At 49.5% G+C, this 24,422-nt stretch overlaps 8 protein-coding genes and 1 non-coding gene across 9 annotated transcripts; 4 read left to right on the top strand and 5 right to left on the bottom strand.

Annotated features, from left to right (window-relative positions):
* Nucleotides 1-478: 478 nt before the first annotated feature.
* Nucleotides 479-1,983, top strand: BKA67DRAFT_535298 (uncharacterized protein; the record flags this gene model as incomplete). Its single annotated transcript, XM_046099996.1, has 3 exons — nucleotides 479-539; nucleotides 895-1,410; nucleotides 1,472-1,983. The coding sequence occupies 3 exons, from the start codon at nucleotides 479-481 to the stop codon at nucleotides 1,981-1,983; spliced, it is 1,089 nt and encodes a 362-aa protein (XP_045958221.1).
* Nucleotides 1,984-3,269: 1,286 nt separating this feature from the next.
* BKA67DRAFT_563722 (uncharacterized protein) lies at nucleotides 3,270-4,583 on the top strand. The gene has a single exon (XM_046102678.1). It carries the CDS (start codon nucleotides 3,324-3,326, stop codon nucleotides 4,371-4,373), a length of 1,050 nt encoding a protein of 349 aa, XP_045958222.1. The 5' UTR covers nucleotides 3,270-3,323; the 3' UTR covers nucleotides 4,374-4,583.
* A 1,796-nt stretch (nucleotides 4,584-6,379) lies between these two features.
* BKA67DRAFT_265623 (uncharacterized protein) lies at nucleotides 6,380-7,495 on the top strand. Its single transcript, XM_046095844.1, has one exon. The coding sequence runs from the start codon at nucleotides 6,803-6,805 to the stop codon at nucleotides 7,172-7,174; it is 372 nt and encodes a 123-aa protein (XP_045958223.1). The 5' UTR covers nucleotides 6,380-6,802; the 3' UTR covers nucleotides 7,175-7,495.
* Nucleotides 7,496-7,592: 97 nt separating this feature from the next.
* On the bottom strand, nucleotides 7,593-9,674 carry BKA67DRAFT_563724 (uncharacterized protein). Its single transcript, XM_046102679.1, has one exon. It carries the CDS (start codon nucleotides 9,534-9,536, stop codon nucleotides 7,974-7,976), a length of 1,563 nt encoding a protein of 520 aa, XP_045958224.1. The 5' UTR covers nucleotides 9,537-9,674; the 3' UTR covers nucleotides 7,593-7,973.
* A 159-nt stretch (nucleotides 9,675-9,833) lies between these two features.
* On the bottom strand, nucleotides 9,834-11,846 carry BKA67DRAFT_563726 (pectin lyase fold/virulence factor). The gene is made up of 4 exons (XM_046102680.1): nucleotides 11,277-11,846; nucleotides 11,099-11,224; nucleotides 10,711-11,013; nucleotides 9,834-10,649 (listed from the first exon to the last, which is right to left on the bottom strand). Exons 1-4 carry the CDS (start codon nucleotides 11,740-11,742, stop codon nucleotides 10,063-10,065), a joined length of 1,482 nt encoding a protein of 493 aa, XP_045958225.1. The 5' UTR covers nucleotides 11,743-11,846; the 3' UTR covers nucleotides 9,834-10,062.
* Nucleotides 11,847-12,995: 1,149 nt separating this feature from the next.
* BKA67DRAFT_592305 (Alpha/Beta hydrolase protein) lies at nucleotides 12,996-15,090 on the bottom strand (the record flags this gene model as incomplete). Its single annotated transcript, XM_046104824.1, has 6 exons — nucleotides 12,996-13,580; nucleotides 13,635-13,885; nucleotides 13,949-14,329; nucleotides 14,384-14,684; nucleotides 14,800-14,903; nucleotides 14,970-15,090. The coding sequence occupies 6 exons, from the start codon at nucleotides 15,088-15,090 to the stop codon at nucleotides 12,996-12,998; spliced, it is 1,743 nt and encodes a 580-aa protein (XP_045958226.1).
* A 1,549-nt stretch (nucleotides 15,091-16,639) lies between these two features.
* On the bottom strand, nucleotides 16,640-19,308 carry BKA67DRAFT_265660 (ABC transporter). Its single transcript, XM_046095845.1, has 2 exons — nucleotides 16,997-19,308; nucleotides 16,640-16,943 (listed from the first exon to the last, which is right to left on the bottom strand). Exons 1-2 carry the CDS (start codon nucleotides 19,044-19,046, stop codon nucleotides 16,873-16,875), a joined length of 2,121 nt encoding a protein of 706 aa, XP_045958227.1. The 5' UTR covers nucleotides 19,047-19,308; the 3' UTR covers nucleotides 16,640-16,872.
* Nucleotides 19,309-19,718: 410 nt separating this feature from the next.
* On the top strand, nucleotides 19,719-21,779 carry BKA67DRAFT_592307 (HET domain protein; the record flags this gene model as incomplete). Its single annotated transcript, XM_046104825.1, has 2 exons — nucleotides 19,719-21,315; nucleotides 21,358-21,779. 2 exons carry the CDS (start codon nucleotides 19,719-19,721, stop codon nucleotides 21,777-21,779), a joined length of 2,019 nt encoding a protein of 672 aa, XP_045958228.1.
* Nucleotides 21,780-22,860: 1,081 nt separating this feature from the next.
* Nucleotides 22,861-22,933, bottom strand: BKA67DRAFT_t100. Its single transcript has one exon. It is a non-coding gene; the product is annotated as a tRNA-Lys (tRNA).
* Between the last annotated feature and the right edge of the window lie 1,489 nt (nucleotides 22,934-24,422).

Raw genomic sequence — 24,422 nt, forward strand, 5'->3', positions numbered from 1 at the left:
ATAGATGACTTCTCGTGAACTTGAAATGCACTTTGCCATCGAAACAGGCTGCTATGGCAATTGAGAGTCCCCATCCAGCTTGTGCCCAAGGGATTGAGTTGCTTGCGCTCAATGGCGAAAGACACCTTGCTAGATATGATGGACTGGGGACTACAAAGAACTTACGAGGGATTCCAATCAATAACAACTGTAGCATACGTGATGCAAAAGGATAAGAGCTTAACAGAGGTATAAGGGAGACAGTCAACAGCTTGTCTGTGGCATTGGCAGGTTCGGTACTAGTCTAGAAGTAATCAGATCTCCCAACAATATTCAGGTGAGGAATTATCCAGCAGATATAGCAAGGGTGAGCCAATGGCGTATTGAAACAATAATAAAAGCCCAATTGGAATATAAGTAAAAAGATGGGAATTGATTGCGCGTAATATTACATCATGCCAGGTCTATCACAAAACGTATCATACTCCAGTCGCAAAATATGTCGTATTATGTATTGTTTCCCATTATCATACATTGTTGTATTTGGCATGCATCCATAGGTAAGGCACAGACTTCCACCAACTTTGGCAGCCACTCGATTGTTCTATTGTTCTCCAGGCGGTTGCCGCAGTGATTGTCTATTCGCACCACAACTCAGGCTGCATCCGAACAAGCCTGCAGTTCCTTCAACAATGGATTTGCACATTCACAGCCTGGTTCGACAAATGACTCGGCAACCATTTCTAATTCCAGACAATCAATCTGTAAATTCACAGTTTTGAACACGTCCAAAACTAACCCGATGATCACTTCACTCTAGGTCGGCGATTGCCTCATCACCAACTCATTGACTGTTTATCACCACCTTGTCAACTACTTCATTAGTAATTCGGAGACTGCCTGCTTCATCACCAGATCGGCGACTGCCTCTTCACCAACTCGGTTACTACTTCATTGTCGACTTGGCAACTACTTCACTGGCAGGGCGGCGACTGCCTCATCACCACCTTAGCGACTGCTTCATTTACCAACTTGGTGACTACTTCGGGTTGGCGATTGCCTCCTTCACTAGCATCATGAATAACGATATGAGCACAGCTTCGTCCGATGGAGCGGAAAGATGCGAGATCTGCTGGGATAAACACCCATCCAGCGAGTTTGTGGACCTTCCGTGCACCTTTGGCCACCGCTTTGGAAGTGCCTGCGTCACTCGCTGGCTGTCCCAGCTGAATAACAGCCGACGCCCGGGCTGTCAATGTCCAAAGTGCCGGGAGGACCTGGTGTACGACGAATGCGAGCATTTCCTCGAGGCCCGCCGTGTCGCCTCGGACGAACGCAACTTAATTGTGTATGAACTCGGCCTAGTGGTTTGTCTGAAGTGTCGCGACAGGGCACGCGGTCTGAGACGCATGAAATTGCGTAGGGCCTACAGTAAGCAATCTTGGCTCATCTCAAAGAAAGAAATAAAAAATGCTGACTCTGGATCTTGTAGAGAAAGGTCAGCCTTGTTGGGATTATTTGCAGCCGGGTGACCTGTTGCCAGACGAACTTCTAGAAGAGTTTACGCCTGAGGAGTACAAGGAGAAGTTCAAGGAAGCTAGAGCGGAGCATGCCAGGGCCATTCAAGACTTGAGAGACAAGACTGCTGAGATGGCACCTGGTCTCGACATGGAAAAGGATGAGAGAGGCTGGATGAAATATTGGGATATGAGGAGCCGCATCATGGAATACGACCGCATTGAGACCCCTCACCCGGGTGATATTGGTGCGACTCATACATTCTTTGGCATCGTCGAGGGCGAATCTGACGACGATGGCGATGACTATGAAGACGATAATATCATTGACGACGATATCAACATTGATGGTGATGAAAACGACGACGTTATTGACGAGGGAGACGGTGAAGATGAATTTGTGGACATTCGTACTGATGACGATGATACCGAGGTACCTGATGAACCTAACGAGTCTGACGAGCCCGACGAGCCCGGCCAGGAGTGAGGATTTCATCTGAGAATTCAGTTCGTCAATATTTAATGGCCTTAGAAACTTTTAGAAGGACAGTCATTTGCCGTAAAAAGTTCATACACAAAGATTCAAAAAGCTACACAAGAGTTGAACATTCACTGGCGTGATTGTTACAAGCTATCTTTCTATCTGTTTCTTACATCGTAACACTGCCTTACCATTCGTTATCCCTAGTTGTGGAAAGCCCTTACCGTACTATCAGCTCTAACAAGCAGCAAGATGGTTGTGATATGCGTTAACTTTTTTCCCTGTCCACCACTAGTTCGCCACGAAGGAAAAATGTAGACACAGGTTTGTATAGTGGTTGAGGAAATTGTTCAATTTCCGGGGTATTGTGTTAGGTAGCTATGAGCAGCCAAGTACTAACGGCAAGTTCGACAGATCGAGAGCATGAACAAATGTAAACAGAGGCTTTCATGCACTATTTCAGACAACTAGCCTAAGTTGCTCATGAAAACCTTGAATTGAACTTCCACAGATGGACGAGTGGTTGTTGGAAAGGCACCCGGCATCGATCCATAACCTAGGAATTGAATGGAATGTAGACATATAATTACAGTCAAGGCCTATGAATTTCAACCAGTCCCCGGCGTGGGAACATTGAAGGACCCTGGGGCAAATGTCCCATTCATCGTGGCTCAGTGGTAGTTTGGGGTGCTCTTGCACCCATGGGCGGCTCCTGGTTGGGTTTCAATTCCCAAAGGTGCCCAGTTCAACTGGGATATCACCTTTTTGACTTTTGCTTGCTTCCGGGTCACGATCGAGGATCCGAACGCGACTGCTACAAAATGTACTGGAGTAGATTATTAGCTGAGCCAGCCGGTGTAATTCAGCAGTTAGTCACAGTCAGTCAATCAATGGTCGCGACTCGCATACTTATTCGCTAAGGGTGATAAATAGAGAATCCATCCATCTCCCGGCTCAGAAGCGCATTTCTATACACATCGATCCTGGTACGGTCTGCCCCGGCACTCGTAGTGAATCCAGTATAAGGCTGGGAGATAAGCCCACAGTCAGCATCGACTGTCTAGTTTTCAGAAGATGTAGATAGATATGCCGGCTTTTTCTTTCGGTTTGCAATATTGCTCTGAGGGCAGCTACCTCTTGATGCGGTGGCCGCCAGGGTACAAGTATCCAATCATTATCAGTTACACAACAATAGAACCAGTCGCTCCAGAGATAGCATTTCGGTGTTTGCCGCGATAGACGTGGCTTCAGTTCATAGTCGTGGCGGAGACCGACGCTGCACCAAAGAAACCACGTTCTCCCAATGTCACCTTGAATTGGGTAACACACCAGAATGGTCCGTGCACATGACGTATCTGCAACGGACCAAGACCTCATTCACTACCCTCAATAGGCAGCTGTACAGCAAAACTGCTAGGCAGTGGGTATTGGCGACGAAATACATAAGATGCACAACCGTTTGGAGAGAACAATCCGAGCACATTCTACTCCAGAGGCGACTTGTAAGCATCGTCAACATTTCTTTCCCAGCAAGCAACACTGAAAAAGTATCACGAATCACCATGGCACAAGGTTTCAAGTTAAAGCAGGAATCCAGGAATACGAAGGACAAACTGATACTGGAAGACAAATTCTTCGGGATATTCGAGGACTATCTCGGATCTTCCACGTCCCAATCTGCATTGGTTGTCGCACGACATATTGACGACGCAGTTCCTGATGCTGGAAAAGACGAAGTTGACCAGTTTGTCTGGAACACATGGGGTCAATTGTTCCAAGTAGCGCAGCAGGTCCAACACGATGATCTTGCCCAAGATAAGCTTGTGAAGGTTGTCCGAGAGCTTATGCTCTTGCCATCCGGCGGAACGGCAGGGGCCTGGCGAGACTTGCCGCAACTCGGCTGGGTGATAAGAGACTGGTTCAACTTCGCGCCTTCGGCGCAGCATGCCGGCTCGGAGCACGCAGACGAGATCCTGAACGCCTGGGTTAATGTGAATGCTTTCTGGGCGAGGCTAGGGGGAACTGGCGTGATCCCTGTGAGGGATTTTGCGATTTGGTCCTTACGGCAGTCTCTCGAAGATGAAGAGGAGGTGAAAGGCAAGGTCTTGGACAATCGCCTCTTGACCGCTGCTCAGTACGTCGAATATGACGGCCATATCCTGCATAAGCTCCTCGTTCTTGGCTGGGAACCTAGCGATGCAGAAGCACAGATGTTCAAGGGCGGTTCTCTTTTTGACGGCCAGCCGGGCTTGAGCAACAAGAGATGGTCATTTTGGGCATCAAGGTTCGAGGAACTGGCGAAGAAAGCGTCAACAGAAGAGGCCAGTACGGCAGCTGCACGCGCCTCAAGGTTGTTGCAAGTATGGTACGAGAGAGAGAAGAGAGCCGATTCATAGAAGGTATTGGCGGTGGGACAAGTAACAGTCGGAGCCCTCTAAGCTCTTCACCAATTCGGACGGTCTGGTCGGGATTAGAACGCAGAGGTCTATGTTCATTTGGCATAAAATCGAGAGTCCGGAAAAATTCCTTGTGCCCACACGCAACGGGAGGAAGCGATATACAATGCATCGAATCACCGAAAAAAGAAAAAAAAAAAAAAAAAAAAACATGTCATCACGAGATACAGTTCACAAGGCTGCGAATAAAAAGACCAGGGCTGTTGAGGTTACCTGTAGCCAATGTGACATCTGGTGGTTCGTACACACCCAGCGCACAGACCATCCATCACGACCCATCAGTTTGATACCGCCCTCAGCCCTGGCTGAAGGAAATTGCACTTCATCTGCAATGATCAGTACGAGCTGAGGGCCGTGGAATAACCTGTCATGTCAAAGCAGCTCATTGCGAAAGAATCAAGCTACATCATTTGCAGGCTCTAATGAGCAATGGCTATTCAATATTGCGCTAAATAAGGGATTTAGTGAATGTGTCGAATTGGTACAGCCGACGGGTGAAATTTAGCTCCCTTTCACACGGGGTACGGATAGCCGAATGCTAGACCTGTAACCGGACCTTGAGAATCGCGCAGTTCCAATCGTCACAGCCAAGGGTGGCCTCCATCAAACGGCAAAGCCCAACTCCCGACGTGTATTCCCGCAATAATTGGTGAATTATGATGGCTGTGTAAGCATGAAGCAGTACTGAAGCGTTCAAGTGAAGAAGCTCCAGTGGACTTTGTCGGGATTGACCATTGAAATTTTCATGCTAAGGTTAACTATTTGGCAGGGTCTGGAGAAGGGGCGGGGCCGCTATGCCAGGACCAACTGCTGATCTCTCTCACATGGCAACGTGGGAGATGGCCTAAAGTGATCGCCAGTTTCTGGACCTTGGGAATTCTTAGTCAAGTTTAATGCCTCTCATGCTTAACCGAGACGAGACTACGATGTACGGAGTACAGGACCGGCTTCTGACTAAAAACATAAAACTACTATTGAAGCCATCCTGGTGCGCACGCAACAGGAATTGATTTTTTGCGCCTCCACTAGATATCAAGCGCAGTGCAGTCACAATATCTCGCAGTGAAAAGGCTTATCGAGATGAGCATACAATGACAAAGACAGCTAACTATCTTTCCTGGCAGCCGGTCCACGGCCATTCAAGAAAAGGCTGAGCCATTTCCCAACGGATTGACCCCCCGGCGTGATTTCGCAATTCCGTTACTCCCCGCTAGAGGCTAGATCCCCGCCACTGCTAGAGACCGGGGCAACAGCCTGTCTTGGTCAGTTGCAGCCGTCTGTCTCGTCTCATGGGTACCACCCACAGGAGAAGAGGGAAACCTCGTGGCAAGTTTGCATACAATTCGGAGCCCTTGCCAGACTTGCGTCTTCAGATGGAGCCACTCAATCCCAACTGGTATAGCGATCCCACGCGACACGGGCAGCGTATCACCGGCTCAATGCATTATGGCCCATTATCCCAGTTTCACCAGGGGGCTTTCCTGACTCAACAGGGGGTCGAGATGCGTGCTAGAACGGTCTGATCTGTGCGCGTTAGCACTAACAGCGGCGCCAACAAGGTTCGACGGCACGATTCTAGCTGAATGCGGCGTGGGCGAAAGCCAGGCAGGCCCGCCCAAGCCCGCCGTCCAGCGCCATGGGAGAACGGTTCCTGTCGTTGAAAAGTGACCTGAATGGCCTGAACGGCTAGCCGGTCTGCGGCTCCATCAGACTGCAGTTGCAACCCATTGCTTCGAGATGTTTGCAGGACAGTCTCCCGCTAACCTAGACCCTCCAGAATCGACTCATGCCTGAGGTCAGGGCCAGGGGAACTCGATGATCCACTCATCCAATTCAATTCGTGCTGGAGTTCTGGAACGATTCCCAACCTTGATTCCCCTCCTTTCCTACCCAGCACACACGCAATCCCTCACTTCTCTTCTATGCGATCCTTCCCTTGACCCTGCTCAAGATCCCAACCTTTCAATTTAATCACCTGAGGATACGGTACGAGTACAGTTACGGAGCAAACACTCGACTGGCCCATACATTCTTTCACCACTCAGCGCACCTAATTTCTGCTGATCACAAACCTAAATCATATTCACTCTCTCTGTACCAATTACGCCAACCGAGTAAAATAATAAACTAGACGTCCGAGATACCAACCCGGCGAAGTCTAATAAATATCTGCCTTGGCACCTCACAATCGTCCGAGGTGATTTGAGTACAACCAATTCCACCACGAACGTGTGTACTTCAGGGGGGAACTTGGCGAAGCAGTAGGCGAGCAACACTACAGCTCCTCCATACTATCGTTGAGACACGATACCCAAATACCGAGACAATAGCCCATAAAAACACGAGTCAACTGCGCCAACTTAGTCACGATGGGCTTGTTCGATAAGATCCAGGCCAAGCTTGAGCTATACCGGCTGGAACAGCGTTATACGCGCAACCGAAACCGACGCACCACATTCATCAGCGGCGCCGTCTACGTCGACGGCGAATACGTCTACCAAACACCCAGCAGCACGGGTTCCTCACAAAACTCATCCGTCTCGTCGCCAAACGCAGACCGCAGCCGTAGCCGCCGCAGCGTAGACGAGCCCAGGTCGCCGTCGTATGCCGTAGAGCCTCAGACGCCCGCCCAGAAGAAGAAGCTCAACAGATTCTCCTCCATGCCCGGGTTTGGCTCGCTTTCCAAGGCCAGCGCTCAGGACTGGAGGACGAATACCGTCGATGTTCAAGAGGTGCGATGATAGCCGACGAGGTTTGGAGGAGGATTGAGACACGGTTGTAAAGAGCAACGAGCATGACTTGTTTGGATATATATTACGTGTTACCTTTTTAGGCGATACAAAGACGGCGCTTGACCCGCAACACCATGCGTGGCCACATGTTTTGGTTACAACAGCGATAACGCTGCAATGCAGGGGGTTTTTTATTTTATTTTTTTATTGGAGGGGGAAGACCTCGGGGTCGTTCTACTAGACGCGGCGCATTGGACTCGCAACAAACACGCGATCAGGCTCACGCTCATCACACGGCTTTAGTGGGGGTTATAGTTTCTACTGCGTATAGTTGGCAGAAGCATTGAAGACGCAATAATGTCGGATACGCATTAAATGGTGTTATTTCGCTGTACATAGATACTTCTTTACGAATGGACATGAATCATCTGATTTAAAACAGCTCTGGCATTTCGCGACTAGACTGTTTACCCACATTTCCGAGAACATCTCCATGACATCTTTCTGTCTCGGAAAAGAAAAACCACCCCCGATTGCAGTCATTCAGTTCATCAAAACATTCCATGACAACTCGTGCGTCGCAGTGTGGAATCTCCCAGAGCCCTCAGTACAATTTCACTTGTACATTTTTGTTCCTAGCCTTTCCTAAACCTAAATGTATTCCCGCTGCGTCAATCTGTTAGCAAATAGAATACCCCCCGAACTGTACTTCATCCTGTTAAATCGATCGAAGCGACAGATATGCCTTTCACCATAAGGATGAACGGCTAAGCGTGCCATAACGACTACATCAGCAACGCCCTTCAATTCAATCCATTCGCAATCTTATCGCCAGCGATACCCCCTCGTGTAAGGACATGTCCGTGAGCACCGGCTCGGTCTCGTGTTTTTGCTCTCGTTCAGAGAGAGACCCGGCAGAAGCGAAAGGCACTCTCGTAATCCCTGGACAGCCAGCCCGACGCCGGATCCGCATGACCCGTAAATTGTGCGGTGGGCTCATGCTACGGGACTGCCGTTGCCGGATACGCCTCCTCGCCTGTGCGACGGCTTCTGGGTGGTCTCGTTTAGATTTACTGACCGCCTTGCGCTCCTCATGGTTATGGACAATCGACTCCGCTGTAGCGTCCGGGTCGTCGCGCTTGAGGTCCTCAACCATCTTGCGTTCATGATCTGAGGCTGACTGGGACATTTCAGACGCATTTCCATCTTCGCGAGGGTTTGGTTTATTGGCGCAGCTTTCGCAGATGTCTCCCAGGGTTTGGCCAGAGTATTCAAACGAGGCTGGTGCGAAATGGAGAGGCGGTGGTTCCACAGCGTCTTTTCCGTAATAAGGAGGATATGCAGCTCCCGTGTCTTGGTGATCAAGGGCATACGTCGGATCGACGCCGGGGTACTCGAAGGAAGCAGGAGCAAATTGGGGATACTCAGCCTGACTTGTTTGCTTCCTAACGTCGGGATCATGGAGCTCTGGTTGACGCCTCAGAGCATGAATGCCAACGCTCACATCGCGTGAAGCTACGGGTGTTTCTGGCTGTTTGGCCTGTGCAGGTTCATCCACTAGCGGTAGTTCTTGATCAGGTAGAGCATTCATGTCGTGAGGAGACCGCAAATCTGCTTCCACCTTGTTTTGGCATGACACTTCTGGTGCAGCTGGCTGACTCGGGAAAATATCTGGCAACTCGCTTTGATTTGGCCAGCCATTCATGTCGTGAGGGGAGCGAACCATAGTGGTGTTTATGTTTGGTGCTTTAATTGGCCGAGGCTGTTGATAAATAGATCCGTGATTTTGGGTATCCTCTTCACTTAACTCTTCTTCTTCTTCTTCTTCTTTCTTCATGTCTCCCTCCAGTCCCTGGCGCATGTCTTGTAACATCATGGACAGCTCTAGCTCCCTTTGCAGGGATGATTCTAGCTTCGACTGTGGACTTTGGTATTCCTCGAGGTCCACAGATCCATGCTTATAACTAGGTGGCGAGACAGAGACGTCTAGGGTCCCACATGCCGTCTTGCAGAACTGTGTCTGTGGCTCCTCGGATGGTCCCTGACATGTTTTGTGTAACCGATCTTGGTTTTCCTGCTCCAGAATGTCTAATTGTGCTTGGTACTCCACAAGCGATGGCTGTCCTCTCAACTTCTGGGCGAGCTGGTCTAAATGAGTTTCCACATTCATGTTATGTGCATTATCTCGCTCTTGAGACTGAGGAGATGACAATTGCTTTTCTCGGGCAATCCTGAGACGTCTCTTGTTCTGCTCTTCGAGAAACATGAGTTGCATTTGATAGTCCCGAAGTGGACAATAGGGTGACTTTGTGGCGATATATTCAGACATGTCTTTGGGCCGTGACCCATTGAAGGGCGCCGATGAATCCATGATGACTTCGATCGGTCGTTGCTTATCACTGTCAGGGAAAATAATAAAACAAGAAGTTGAGACGGAAATGCTGAGGTTTGAGCTTTGCCAGAGGGGCCTTTTACGAGCGGGGGTCACGAAGCTCTTTGTATGGTCGAGTGTCGTAGGTTTGAGCTCATCCGCGCAGCATGCCCAGCGCACTTGTGCCACCTTTTGACTGGTTCAAGACATTTTGCCTGCCGAGCCTGAGGCTCACCCGCATAAAGGCAAACTTTCCAACGTTAGCTGATTTGGACAATAGACACAACCTGCACGCTCCAGTCAATGACTCGATCACCCTGGTTTGCTGAATCTTCTAATTATTACCACCTTGAGCAGAGCCACATTGGGTGGCTCACTTCGCGTCATGTAAGCAGTCTTATTTATCATTAATATCTTATGTGCAAGTTTTCTATCAAGCTCAAAGAGCGACACTACCAAGTCATTTTACTTTACACCCCTCGACTACAAGTGTACATGGCGCCCGCGCACGTGACAGCGCACTAGGTTAGTTGAATCCCTTGAATACAGTTGTACACTCAACACCATCCAACGACGTCTCGTTAAAGTTGAGACAGAAAGCCTGGTTGGTACCGTTGGGGCTGAGCACACTAAAGTCAGTGGACACGATGTTTGAGCATGCTGTGTCGGAGCTGCACGCAAAAGTGGCAACCTGAGGCTGGTACTTCTTGCTCGTTGCGCCCTTGAAGTTGTTGAAGATAACGTTGGTAATCTTCAGAGGACTGGGGTACTCTAGACAGAGCGTAAGGTTGCTCTGACCGTAGCACTGGTCAACCTCGATGGAGTAGTCGACGTTGTCAATGGTCCAGTCGGTATAGGTGATGTTGTTGACACGTCCGTCACCACCTCCACCCTGCAGATCATCGGAAAGAGCCGAAGCAGTGTTGGGCCAGATCTTGATGCGGGCACCGTCCGTAGCATTGTGCATCGAGATGTTGGTGACGAAGACGTTCTCGACGATGTCATATTCACCCTTGTACTGTCCCAGAGAACCGACGCTGATGCCGTGGCTTCCGTTGCAGAAAAGCGACTGAACCAGGACATCGGTGGAGTTGGGCTTGAAAGAAACACAGTCTGTTTTTTTAAGGTTAGCCATTAAGTGATAACTGACAAGCGACCAAGAAATATAGCTCACCATCGCCGTTGTTGATGACCGAGTTCTGAATGGTGATGGCATCACTGCGGTACGTATCCCAACCATCAGTGTTCTTGGCGGTGACGCTGGCGTTTCGGCTGCCACCAGCGATGTTGATGTTATCAAAGACAACATTGGTTGAGTTGGCAATGAAGTGATAGTACTGAGGAGAGTATCGAAGTACCACATCCGAAATAATACTGTTGGTCAGACCGTCGGCGCCGATCAGGACCGGGCGAAGGGTGTAGGCATTGGCAGCGTATGCTTCATACCAAGCCTGACCGTTACCATCGATAGTACCACCTGTAAACTTAGTCAGTCATAGTTGATTGGCCTGGTACACATAGCAGTGCGCCCTGAACTAGAAGTTCCCCAAGGCTGTACGTACCTCCGTATATCCAAACATCGTCGCCACCAAGTTTGAAGAAGGATGTCACGTTCTGGAAGACAAAACGGAATGAGTTCGCCTGCCAGTAGGTCGTGTCGTTGGTGAAAAGAATCTTTCCTTGGATATCTACGAGGGCGATTAGTCCCAGTCAGAATATGATGGATATACAATGGATTACCAATGTCAATGGATTGGAGGAAGGTCCAGTCCATAGCGGTGCCAATAATGTAAGTCTCATTCTCGCGGAAAACAACGTGGCCGCCATTGTTGCAATCGTTGAAAGCTGCGAGAATTGCCTCAGAGTCGTCTGTCACGCCGTCGCCGTGGCTGTCAATGAAGCAAGTCTTGCAACGCTGCTTGGGACTGGGTGGGGCTACGGAGGGTGCCTCGGGCGAGTATACGATTTCGGGCCGAGTAGAGATGTGATCACCGTCTCTCTTCTGTGAGCTGAAAGAGACAGCAGAGGCGGCTGCCAATGGCAGGGCGGCGGCAATTAGGGAGAGCTTCATCGCAATGCAACAGATGAGCCAAGGACACAAGACAACGAATGACAAGCCAAGCTCTAGGACAAGAGACCAAGCAACGCCATTTTCATCTTGGCCACATCGCGACCCTTTTATGTAGAATGCCGGCGTACCGAGCATGGGGTTCGCCTCGGAAATGAGCTTTCGCAAGCAACAATATAAACAGTTGGAGGCTAACAAGGATATTTCTCCGCACTGTAGGGGAGCTTCCCCAACTTTTCCCCTCAGCAGCACTGAGGCTAGCTTATCTCTCCACTATGGCCGGCTATAACCCCAACAAGCGTGGTCCACATAGATGGGAGCTCGACCTATTGGTGGAAAAGCTGTCAAGGGTTTCCGCCAGTTATAGTACCCAATCCTGTTTCTCTAATGAGAGGATAACTGTGACTGCATTCCCCTGTAATCGATAGTGGGTGTTTGATGATTCATGTTTTAAGAAGTGAGGCAAATGACGACCCCTGCCCACAATCAAATAAAGCCTGAGCCTCATCGTCTTATTCGCCCCATTACCCCAGATTTGCTGGTGGCTGTAGCCGCTTTGTGACCTAAATCGCCATGGAATTTGCAGGAACACCAGTCTTCTTACATAGGCAGCGCTAAACGATCAAGGTGCCGTGAGTAGAAAAGCCATGGAAGCGGAGCCTGGTTATCTATCTGTCGTTGCAGTGGGACTGAGGTGCATTGAGTTTGACGGACAAAGTGTGCAATCAATTACAGCGTACGCTGTTGCTTTCCTACAGGCTATCTGCTTGGCCTCTTCCCGGCTGTCACCAACACGCCTTCGCCTCTTTTTACTTGCTTGTATACCTGGATCCAGGTCCTGCAAGTATACCATTGCAAGAACAGATAGGTTATACACTAGCAAGTACTTCCTACTGCCGTTGTACCGAATGAAATAAAGTGTGCAATGGTGAATGCGTGTGAGATTACTGGGGAGCTAATTCATGCCCAAATTATAGATACAAAGCGACATGGCGACCTTATGATGCGTTCGGGAGTTGATTGGCACCCTCAAGCCGTGCCTCGAGCGCAATTCGTTAGTGAAGCCAGCTACCAAGGCTTCCGGAGCATTGGCTGTGTCCCGTGAGTTCTAGTACAGATGCCTGCAACACTACAGGAGACCAATCCTCAACAAGAAGAATTCCTCTGCCTGTGTTCCCTGCTCAGCTGACCTGCAGAGTAAAAGACAGTTAAAAGCACGGAACGTTGACTAATGTTCGACAATCGCCGTTCGTTCATCAGCCGCTCCGAGTTTTCGACACACTCACGTATAATTTTCTCTTGTCAAAACTAGACATTCTTAAAATTAGAAACTACTGTAAGTGATTAAATACGTGAGGATTATAATGCGCTCGTTTGATTTGCCAACAATTTTATGATAGCAAGCCGTCGACCATAGCCTTCTGTATCCAATCGCACCTCTCGTTCTTCATATCATCAACCTCGACGACCAATCCTGCCCCTGTGAACGCCAGAACGTGACCCTCGCTTCCGTAGGCAGGGAACTCGGGCAATGAGTCACTGTTCGGGTCGAATGTCTTGGCGAACTGCACAATGTAGTCCTGCAGATAGTAAGCGAGAGTGGCGTTCACAGGAAGGCCGTCATCGAGAGTAGTAGTGTCGCCGTTGAAGAAGACGTAGGAGACATCCTCGGCGTGGTAGCCTGGCGGGTAGGCAAAGATGTAGTTGTGAGTCTCTGCATTGTAGGCCTTGGCCAAGAAGTTGCTCGAGCAAGCGAAGTAGAAATCGGTATTCATCTGAACCGCGCGACCGAACTCAGACCAGTACGAGTGGGTGCCGTCGAAAACAGCAGGATATAGTGTTGTCAGGATATAGTCAATAGTGTCGCTCGATGCTGCACTTAGAGCACTTTCAATATAACTTCGGACATCGCCCTCGGTTGCAATAGTAGTGGGTACGAAAGGCACAGACTCGTTAGATGTGTGGCTGTTCATAACCTGGAGATTGTCAGCATAGGAAAATTAGATTAGACTAGGTAGCAGACAACTCACAGTCAAAGAAGTGTCAAAGCTGCCCTGAGCAAGCAGTACCTGAGGGTGCTCCGGTACATAGTCACCATCAACAACTGGGCCATAGTTGAACCGACCGGCACTAGCCTGAACAACAACGGCTTGGTTGATGTACTTCAGAGCAGCCGAGATGGCTGAGTCTTCAAAGGTCTCAAGAGCATTTACAAAGGCATCAAAGTTTGTGCTGATACTTGAGACTTGAGCCGACGAAGTGTTGGTAGCATTACCAACAACTCCGCTAATGTAACTTGCGGCAGCAGTCAATGTCAGCTCAAGCGATGCCTGATAGTCGATGCTGAACTCGAAAGCAGGGGATTGCGGGATGGCGGCCTGGAAAGGAACGTCCTCGGCGCCGCCGTAGCTGGTAATATGGTGAAGAATGGAGGCCGCACCGGCGCTCTCGCCCATGACGGTCACCTTTTCAGACGATCCGCCGAAGCGAGAGATGTAAGTCTGAGCCCACTCCAGAGCCATTCGCTGGTCAAAGAGGCCGAGGTTGGCCGTAACCCCCTCCCCAGCCAACCAACCGAAAAGACCAAGACGATAGTTGATAGAGACCACAATAACTCCATCAGAGCCATCCAGCTTTGATCGGGCAATAAGGCCTGCTGGATCACCGGATCCTGTCTTTGAGCCGTAAGTAAACCCTCCACCATGGATCCAAAATAGTACAGGCGCTGAATAAAGACTTAGTAACCAGACCCCAGTCATCAAAACACGGCATTACTCACCTTCGAGGCCATTCTCAAAGACATCCACAGGAACGTAAACGTCTAGCAGAAGGCAGCTCTCGGTTTGAGCCGCCTGGGCATAGAGTATGGCGGCCACAGTAGCGGTATCAACACCATATGCAGCAGCTTGCAGCTCTAGAATCCATTCCGGGTAAGCTTGCATACACTCAGTGCCTGTGGTTGAGCCATCGTTGATGTCTGAGCTGGTCCCGCTAATTGCGACAGGCTTGTTGAATCGATATTCACCAACCGGCTGCTGCGCGTATGGGATGTTGCTAAAGGTATAGTAGTTGCCAGTTTCCTATAAACATCGTCAGCATGAGACTTGGTTAAGAGACGTTTCCGTATCGGGTGACGGTTCAACAACAATTCATGTTGTAACTCGGCCGGACTGAGATTAGAATAGGGAGGTTTACATTGAGGGTTCCAGCATGAATCTCATATCCAAGATCGACTGTAGGACTGGCTGAAGCGCTGGCTGATGTGGCCGAGACACTTGACGGAATGGACGACAGGGACGCTGATGAGACGGAAGACGCAGATACGACATATGACGATGTAGCATGTTCAGCGCTCGAGGACGAACCGGAGGCTGTCGGCAAGGCTGATAAGGACCCCGATACCGTAGCAGATAGATGTTTGGACGGCTTGCAGGGTGAAGCAAGCACGCCATATGCAAATGACGAGAAGAGCAAAAGGCCTTTCATCTTGGCAATCTTATGGAATGATCCGAACCAAACCACGACAGACTAGGGACCGAGAGGGATCGATCAGAACCAGAGTAACATCAGAAGCACCGACTGGCTGGAACTGACGGCTGACGATGTTTTCAATGCCTGGTCATGCGCCTTTGGGTTTCCGATTTCAACGCAGGCCTTGCCGAATGCAATTTCGATTGTGCATACTGATCCATCGCGAATGTACAGGGGATACTCCACAAACGGACCTCATGGCCTTTAGTTCACAGCCGTGTCCCTCATGTACTATGCACCAAAACTAGATGGAATCGCTGGAACGGAGTATTCTGATTGGGCTGGCCCCCGAATGGCTTGTTAAAGCGTGAATTTGAGGAGCGATGATGACACTTTTCTGCGGGACGAAGCAAAATGGGATTGGCTCACAGCATCTCTCGGAGAATACATCTAGTTTCGGTTTGGGTTTCTGCAGCGGATCTGTTAAGTTGGTTCTCCACTCTTCTAGATCTGCTGGGGCGGTTTACATGCCCATCGCTGATCAATCGCTTCGGTTGCTAGGTTCTCTTTTAAGCGCACGACATGAACTACGGATTAGGAAATGAGCTCGTGTGGGAAGCTGCTGCCAAGCTTCTAGAAGAAGTGGTAGAAGACGCGTGGCTCTGGCACCGTTCACACGGCCGTCTAAGAATAAGTGCTCGCGGGGAAGCCGATTTTGCGGCAGTGTGGCCCTCCATGGAGGCCTTGAATGAAATGAAATTGTATACGAAACCCACATGGGGTTCGAGTTATTTAAGCGTATGAGCCACACAATAACGCTTCCTCGAGGTCACCCGGGCAAAGTTTTGTCATTCTGGTATACCATGTAGATTCGTCCAACAACTCCTATGCACAGCTTAGCTGCTTTTCATGGAAATCTACATAGTAGTTGTTATTTAGCGCGAACTGCTCCTTCATAACTCCCGAACGATCCGGTGTTTGCGTGACCGTTGAAGCGATTGACTGCACTAACCTAGCTAACCATGTCCTACAACTCAACCGCCATAGCCGAGTGTGCGGCGTGCGTTCTAGCGTCTGGATAGCGCATCAATAGTTTTTTTTTCCTAACGCAGAATTGTCACTTCATCCAAAATTGCATATCCAACCATTTCCAAGTCGCAAGCTTTGCCCTTTTCAAAAGCGCTGCCAGCAAAACCGAGCCCGAGCGAGGAGACACGAACGCAGTCTGAATGTTTTCCTGCCGTCTTAGACCTCGGACCGACTTTGTATTTGTGTCTGGAAACAGAAGAACTGTCCCAGAGCTGAAGCTTGAGGCATAAAACAAACTTCATACATGGTAATAGCCAGCCTACACAGTCAAAGGTGATGCGGCCTTTAAATTGTCAACTATCTGAATGCTCTACGGGCCTTAGATCGCTCGGTGGTTCGCAAGTACGACTTCAAATCAGAGATGAACGTTGCTTTCTGGGGTCGCATAAGCTTTAGAACACTGCTATCAGTCAGCATGTAGGTTCGTAATACACGCAGTCCGCGTCCAGACACCTCTGTTGGCAGATTTGTACCTGGATGAATGTCAAATTCTGACTCTAGCTTGAAGGATCCATCATGGTCAACACTGTTATCTGACGGGTTTCTGGAATGCAGCATCAGGTGCCGTCCAGAACCGATAGAACATATCTTAGGCTGACAGTGGAATTGGCTAACGGTTCTGAAAGGGTTTGAATTATGGTTGCGTCTACAAGATAGCGGGCCAGGATCTTCTTCTCGTTCTCGCGAGCGTTTTCTTTGGGATATCTACTATGCGCGTTTTCCCTTCTCACCAGCTGTCACTTCGCTCTCTCCTTCTGTGCTGAATAGACTTTCTTGAGCTGTGTTATGATTAGCATTGCCAAGCATTAGAGGAACAATGTTGATGACTTACCACTCCAGAGCTCGGAGTAGAGCCCACCACGATCGACAAGCTCTCTGTGTGTCCCCATCTCCGCGACACTGCCTTCTTTTAAGACGATGATCAAATCTGAATCGTAGATTGTTCTCAGGCGATGGGCAACAAATACACTTGTCCTCGCCTTTTCCTTCAAAATACTATTAATGTTCTGCATGAGCGCCTGCTCAGTGTGCGTATCCAAGGCGCTCGTAGCCTCGTCAAAGAACAACAACGGCGGATCTTTCAGCAGGAGTCGTGAGACGGCAAGACGTTGCTTTTCACCTCCACTTATCATCATGCCTCTCTCTCCAACCTTGGTATCGTAGCCTTCTGGCCAGCTAGCGATGATATCGTGGATTCTTGCCCTCTTGGCGGCTGCAATGACTTCAGATTCATCGGCTGCCAAGTTACCGTACTTGATGTTGTGTCCAACAGTATCGTTGAAGAGCGGGGTGTCTTGTGGCACAACACCGATGGACTTTCTTAAGGAGTCAAGTTGGACGCTCTTGATCTCCTGATCGTCAATGAAGATGCGACCGCTGTCAGTGTCATAGAATCTGAAAAGTAGCCTCAGTAATGTCGACTTTCCACATCCGCTGGGACCAACAATGGCAACTTTCTTGCCAGCAGGTATGGTGAGATTGAGGTTCTTCAAGATCGGCCGCTCCTTGTTATATCCAAAAGAAACATTTTCGAATCTGATCTGGCCACCCTTCACCAATTGAAGAGGTTTAGCATCGGGAAGCTCCTTGATAGACACATTGACCTTTTGTAGGTTGAATAGGGTCTCCATGTCTAAGAGCGACTGTCGCAGCTCGCGATATACAGAGCCAAGGAAGTTGAGGGGTACGGACAGTTGGAAGACCAACTGGTTCACCATGACCAAATCTCCGACTGTCAGCGAGCCAGCTGCGACGCCATTTGCGGCCAGGTACATCATAGCAGTGAGGGCGCTGGAAAAAATGATATTCTGTCCACTGTTCAAGAAAGCCAACGATGTGGCGACCTTGATTGAGCTTTTCTCGTAGTTTTGAAGTGCCCCGTTGTAACGACCGACCTCAAACTTTTCATTGTTGAAGTACTTGACAGCTTCGTAGTTGATTAGGGAATCCACGGCGATGGTCGACGCCTTGTTATCGGCCGCATTGGCCTGTCTTCGAAACTTTGTCCTCCAAGCAGTTGTCCAAATAGTAAAAGCGGAATATGCAGTCATGGTCAGGGCCGTGATAGCGGCGAACTTTGCTCCGTACTGATATGTTAAAATACCACAGACCATGGTAATCTCCAACGCGGTGGGCAGGATGTGAAAGACCATGCTGGTCAGAAGGAAACTGATGCCCTTGGTACCACGGTCAATGGCACGCGTGAGCCCTCCTGTCTGCTTCGTGAGGTGGAAGTTGAGGTCCAGCCTCAATAGGTGATCGAACACGTTGCAAGCTACCCTGCGGATAGCCTTTTGCGCGACGCTCGCGAAGACGGCATTTCTCAATTCCTGGAACAAGGTGGCTCCTATTCTGGTAGCCCCGTAGGCCACAATCATGCTGCCCGCAATCATAGCAGCATTCCCGCCCATTGCGCCGACATCAATGTTCATGGCATCTACAATGTTCTTGAAGTAGAATGGAACCTGGACATTGAGGACCTTGGCACCAACTAGAAGAACGACAGCCAAGCCTACTCGAAGCTTGGTGGAGAGACTGTCTTTCGGCCACAGATAGCGAGACATTTCTTTCATTATAGCCCAATCCGCCTTCCGCTGCTCTTGCGCAGACTTGTCTACCTGTGCCAACGGATCCCCTGAAGACACCACAGGCTTCTTGGGCGGGATGACGGCAGTGTTCTGGCCATCCTTCCCGGACTCGGTCGGGCGCGCGTTGTTTGAGGCATATCGGCCGAAGAGGTATTTCTGCGAGGTGGCAAAGACTCGGGAGGGTGTCTGGCCTCGAAGAGGCAATTGTGAGGCCGGCCTTGTGTGACAGAATGCGACGCATGTTGGGCGACACGTAGGAGCCCTAACAAGGCTCCGGGCAATCATTGTGTTCATTCCTCACGAGCAGTCATCGTGGGCTGCCGATGGTCGGCGGGGCTGTTCGTCGATGGCGGGGGGCGGGCTGTCGGTTGTGGCAGTAAGTTGGACTGAATATCAGAACGTGGCGTAAGTGAGTGCTCGAGATGCCGAATAATCGAAAGCTGTCTCTTCAACCACGTATTTCTGTCCCGTGTCGGCTTCAGGGGATTGGGGACGTTGACGTTGGACGTTGACCTTGATGTCACTCCAGCCCCGAATTGCACAATCGGAGGGCGGAGCTTGAGGGACAAGCTTCACATTGTAGGTACCTCATACCGAGCTCAGCGTAGCTTGAGCTCGGGCCTCAGATCTGCTGCAGATTGAGCAGATTGATCAGATGCACGCTGCAGGCGGCAGGCGGCAGGCTGCCCACCAAGAAAGACGTGCTTCGTGGTGGACCTCCCCCCCTCCCACTACACAGTACGTGCAAACACACGAGTAAGACGCCCAGAGTCCAGCCTTTCCTACTTTTACCATGTTCAATACTGCATAGCCCAGTCATGTTGCTCTTCTCGCGGGACTTCCATACAGTAGTCCGTTCATCCCGATTTCGTGCGGTCTCTGAAGTCAAAAGAAAAACATCGCCAGGAGAAGAATGCGGACATGCGAGAGCGTGACGGAGTAGGCTGCCTCGGTGACACGTCAACTATGGCGCCAGATATCTACGAGGCTCTCCCGCCTCCCAACTCGTTAGGCCAGACCATACTGGCTACTCGGCTCCTGATGCTAGCCCCGGGGACTGGAGACCAACCGCTAGAAGGTAGTCTTGCGTATTTAGATCTTACTGACTCCACCATCCGCTACGAGGCCCTCTCCTACATGTGGGGAACGGATAAGGCCCCGAACCCGTTAAGATGCCAGAGTAGCGACATCCCAATCACATTGAATCTCGAGACGGCCTTGAGAAGTCTGCGTCTAAGGGATGGAATCAGAACTTTGTGGGTCGATGCCGTTTGCATCAATCAGAACGACTTGGCCGAACGTGAGCGACAGGTTGGTTACATGCGACTGGTGTATAGTCAAGCCGACAGAGTGATCGTATGGCTGGGACCTTCAAATGACCTCAACCGTGCTGCAATTGCCCGTGCCAAGGAGCTCTGTCAGTACCGCATACTGCTGATGGACACACATCGTGAAGATGCTCAAGAAATGTTATCCGTCTACTCAGGCTCACAGGTCGAAAAGACTATGCTGGATGCTGTTATAGCCGATTCAAAAAGAGAGTCTGGCACAGCACTCATAAAACTTTTCGACAACAGATACTTCCGCCGTGTCTGGTGCGTTCAGGAAGTGGTGGCATCCCGACAAGCCGTTGCGAAAAGTGGCCATGACGAAATAGACTTTTTTGACCTGTTGTCGCTCGTCAAGTATATTGGAGCGTTGAAGCACAGCGAAGGTCTTCCAGCCTGGCCACCCAGTACACTTTCGTTCTGGGGCTTCATTCGTTCCCAAAGAGGCCGCGTCTATTGGCCTCATTCTGACCTTGTTGAAAATTCGTTGGGGGATATGCTACTCATCCTCCGAGAAATACGGAACTTCGAGTCCACAGATGCTAGAGATCGCATTTTTGCAGTTTTAGGGATAACAGACCAAGGCATTCACTCCACCGGGTGGGCTTCTATGGAGCCTCCTCGATCGAGAGTAGAAAAGTTTCTAGCCTGGATTGCTAAAAAGCTGGATGGGCGTGGTTCGAATATTGAACTTTGGCGAAATCCAGCTATGGCCCCGAATTATACCAAGTCAGCCTTGGAGGTATACCGTGATTTCACGCGCTATTGCTTGAGTCGGCCTCCTTGTGTGCTAGATGTCTTGTTTCACGTACAGCACACCGACGATCCCCGTAGTACTTCATTCCCGTCTTGGGTACCGAAATTCGATATACCGAGTTCTACGAATTACTTTACTTACCAAGTCTATCAGGCTGGCACCCTTTATCGTGGCAGGATTTCCGAAAGCGCTCGGCTCCATGACTTCCCTGCCGACGGGGTCAACCCACTACGTCCGAATGTATTGCAGCTGGAAGGGTTTGTTTTCGACCACGTTTTGACAATCACGGACACAATTATGCTTGATAGCAATGACGCGAAGCCATTGGACCGGGTTTGGGAGCAGCTTTTTCATTCCTCCCCACGCCATAAGCGCAATTCCACTTATATCGACGGATGCACTTCGTTAGAAGTCGCTTTCTTGATGACACTTCATGCTGGCGCCTTGGGATCAGCCGTGAGATATGCTAGTTTCCAACGTAAAGAGACTATTCATGAAGACGAGGCCTTGGCTGCTTTAGGTTCTGTTGATGCCCTGACACAGCATGCGAAAAACTGCTTAGCTCATTGGTTGTCACATATACGAAGAGTACCACTCTCTACGTATCAACACATCATTAAACCGGTTGACATACCCGCCGAACTGCCTCCAATCGTTGCGAAATCCTTCATGACCACCATACGAGCGACCAGTGCAAACCGGAAGCTATATCGGACTTCTACTGGATACCTTGGTCTTGGACCTGCTGCAACGAAAAGTGGCGACATCGTGGTTGTTTTGCTCGGAGGACATCTGCCGTTCATTCTTCGTCCTAGTGGCACAGACTGGCTACTCATTGGAGAGACATATGTACATCATCCAAATTTGATGATGGGGTCACTTCTGGAACCACTCCACAGTAAGACACGAAGTCAGCAGCCTATCACTTTCAGAATAATTTAAAAGCCAAACAATCAACGATCTTGCGAATCGGTGGCCCGGTGCTGGTCCAGTGAGCTGCGTATGTCGACCTGTGCTCCGGGGACTGGCGGTCGGTAGTAATACAAGCAGTATCAGACTTCCGATTATAACGGCGGTCATCGCTGTAATTAGACCTAAGATCTCCTGTCCCTGGTCGGACACTTGTCACCATTCTCACAGTATCGAGCAGACCCACATACCCATTCAAGAAAGTAGTGTTACTATTACAGTTATCCATACATCCCTCCCCCCGGGGGAATCTGTGAACGCAGTCACTACCGCGTATTATCTATATATTAGAGAGAAAAGCCCCGGCGCGCGGCTAGCAGCATCGAGGCGGCTTGCGCAGCGGTCAAAAACATCGACTCGCCTAAGCGATAGTCACTAGTTTAGTTGACTTTGGCTTCGTGTACAATTCCAGTGTTCAGCCTCTCTTACTGGAGGTAGAAGGGAAGATGCTCCTAATCAGAGAGCTTGTGAGCCTGCATTATCTTATTATGCTGCATAGCTTTTGATCTTTACACTACCCATCGACCAACTTGTCATGCAAGCCTGTCACCCGTCATGACGGTCACATTAGATAAACGTCTCAAGCGGTCCTCTCTAGGTGGTGAGCTGATTTGAAGGGTGCAACGCAATAGGTCCTCACGGTATCTCGAGCTCAGGCCAAGAGATCAGCCGCCAGCGCATGGAAAATCACTATCGGAAACCAGTTCAGGTATCGGGTTCTTCTCTTTCATGGACATTTACTTCAACCTGATAACAACAATCCGCCGCAACGTTCGGCGATTACGTGTCACACATACACGCCCTATGTAGCTTGCCAAGTAATAGAATAAAACTTTCAGATGCCCTTTCTTGAACTTCGAGTATAACAAGTACAGTAAGACAAGCATCACCTAGTAAGTTATGTGTGTCGGCTAATATGCGGTTAAAACCCACTTTCCGTCCCCAAGAATCTTTAGCGTCAAACCTGACCCATGTAGAAGTACATCTAGAGATAGATAGCAAAGACAAATGCAAAAAACAGATATCTCAGTATTCTGAGATGCATCAGGAATTGAGCCCGATGCGGGGGTCGAACCCGCAGCCTTGAGATTAAGAGTCTCACGCTCTACCGATTGAGCTAACCAGGCGGGTTCAGCGCTTGATGCGCCGATGCGGTATAGGTATTGTAAGTTGTATTATGTACAACGTAGAAATGTGGATGCTAGCCAGCAAAATTTTCTTGTATAGTGGAGTGGCTGGTGCATCAACAGGATATAATTCACTTTGTTACGGTCGAGTGAAGTATGAGGCTAATGGTCTCTTCTAGGTTCTGACCTTGATCAAATAGTGATCAATCTCTTGATGAACTCATCTATATCATATACCTTCATCTTTTCAATTTTCACCACTGTCTTTTGGCAAACTGTTTTCTCACATCACTATCTTGTCTGCCTCTTATTCAGTGATGATGTGGAATTCTATCACTTATGGTTACATTAGAACAGTTAATGACGATGCGGTTATAGGGACCCGGTCTACTTCGGCATAAGGACACCGATAATATGGCCATATCTAACCCAACTATCTGCTCGTTGAGAATCAATTTTATGTATTGATAACACCTTCGCAGTGTCCCATTATTGGTAATACTTCCGATAATCTCGGCGGTTATGGTAGACTACGAACCAAAGAAACCGATGTCATGGATCTGAAATGCGAAGGCATTCGTCACTGAAGACTAGTGATTCCAGAAACCAAGCCCACTATATGTAGTCAGCTCTGGTGCGCCAAAGCTTCATCATGGTTGGAAGCACAACAGACGTCGCTTCCCCACGAGTTGCGCCTTGCAATTATATCCTTATGAACTGACGTGACAAATGAAAGCGTGTACCGCATCCTCGCTTTAATGGCCTCGGAAGGATGAACCTTCGCAGAGAAGCTGTCCTCCAGCTTACACTTACTCCGTACCGTATGTCTCGGGCTCCATAGTGGCAGCGTCTTCCACTTCCGGCTCGAGTCTCGCATCATACTTGGCCCTTTTGTGCTTCGCGTCGGCCAGCTTCTTTGGGACAACAGTGGCGGAAGCGTGTCTGGATCAGAATAGTACATTGAGTGGTCTTTGGCGACGGTTGCGTCAGCGTCCTCAAACCCAGTTCTATAACGCTCCGGCATGCGAACCATGGATGCTTTCATGAAGGGCAGGCTAAGGCCTGAGGCATCGACCACTTCACGACCGACGGTGAGGGAGTGTAGCACGCCATGATTACCCAGTGAAAGAGCCCCGTACGGATCCAATATGAAAGAACGAAAAATTCGACTATGTTTTGTTGATACGGGTCTTGTATATCATAGCTCGAACAACCGCTATCATTGCAAGCCTGGGATCATGTAGCGGTATGGAACACCTGGAGTCGATTTCACAGTCGTGACGTGGAAATGAAAACATGTGGCAAAGTATTCTGCAAACTTGTGAATAAACATACATCAAAACCATGTAGATTGGTGGGATGCTGACATTGGCGGCATTCTAAGTAAAGTATCAGCTATGACTAATAGGAAGATCTAGGTTTGTCTCTAATTGACATGTCCAGCTTGGTTGTTAAGAAGGAAACAATACATCATTCGAATTGACAATGG

This window comes from Truncatella angustata (genome assembly GCF_020726525.1).
Source record: "Truncatella angustata strain MPI-SDFR-AT-0073 chromosome Unknown BKA67scaffold_4, whole genome shotgun sequence".
NCBI classification, from domain to species: domain Eukaryota; kingdom Fungi; phylum Ascomycota; class Sordariomycetes; order Amphisphaeriales; family Sporocadaceae; genus Truncatella; species Truncatella angustata.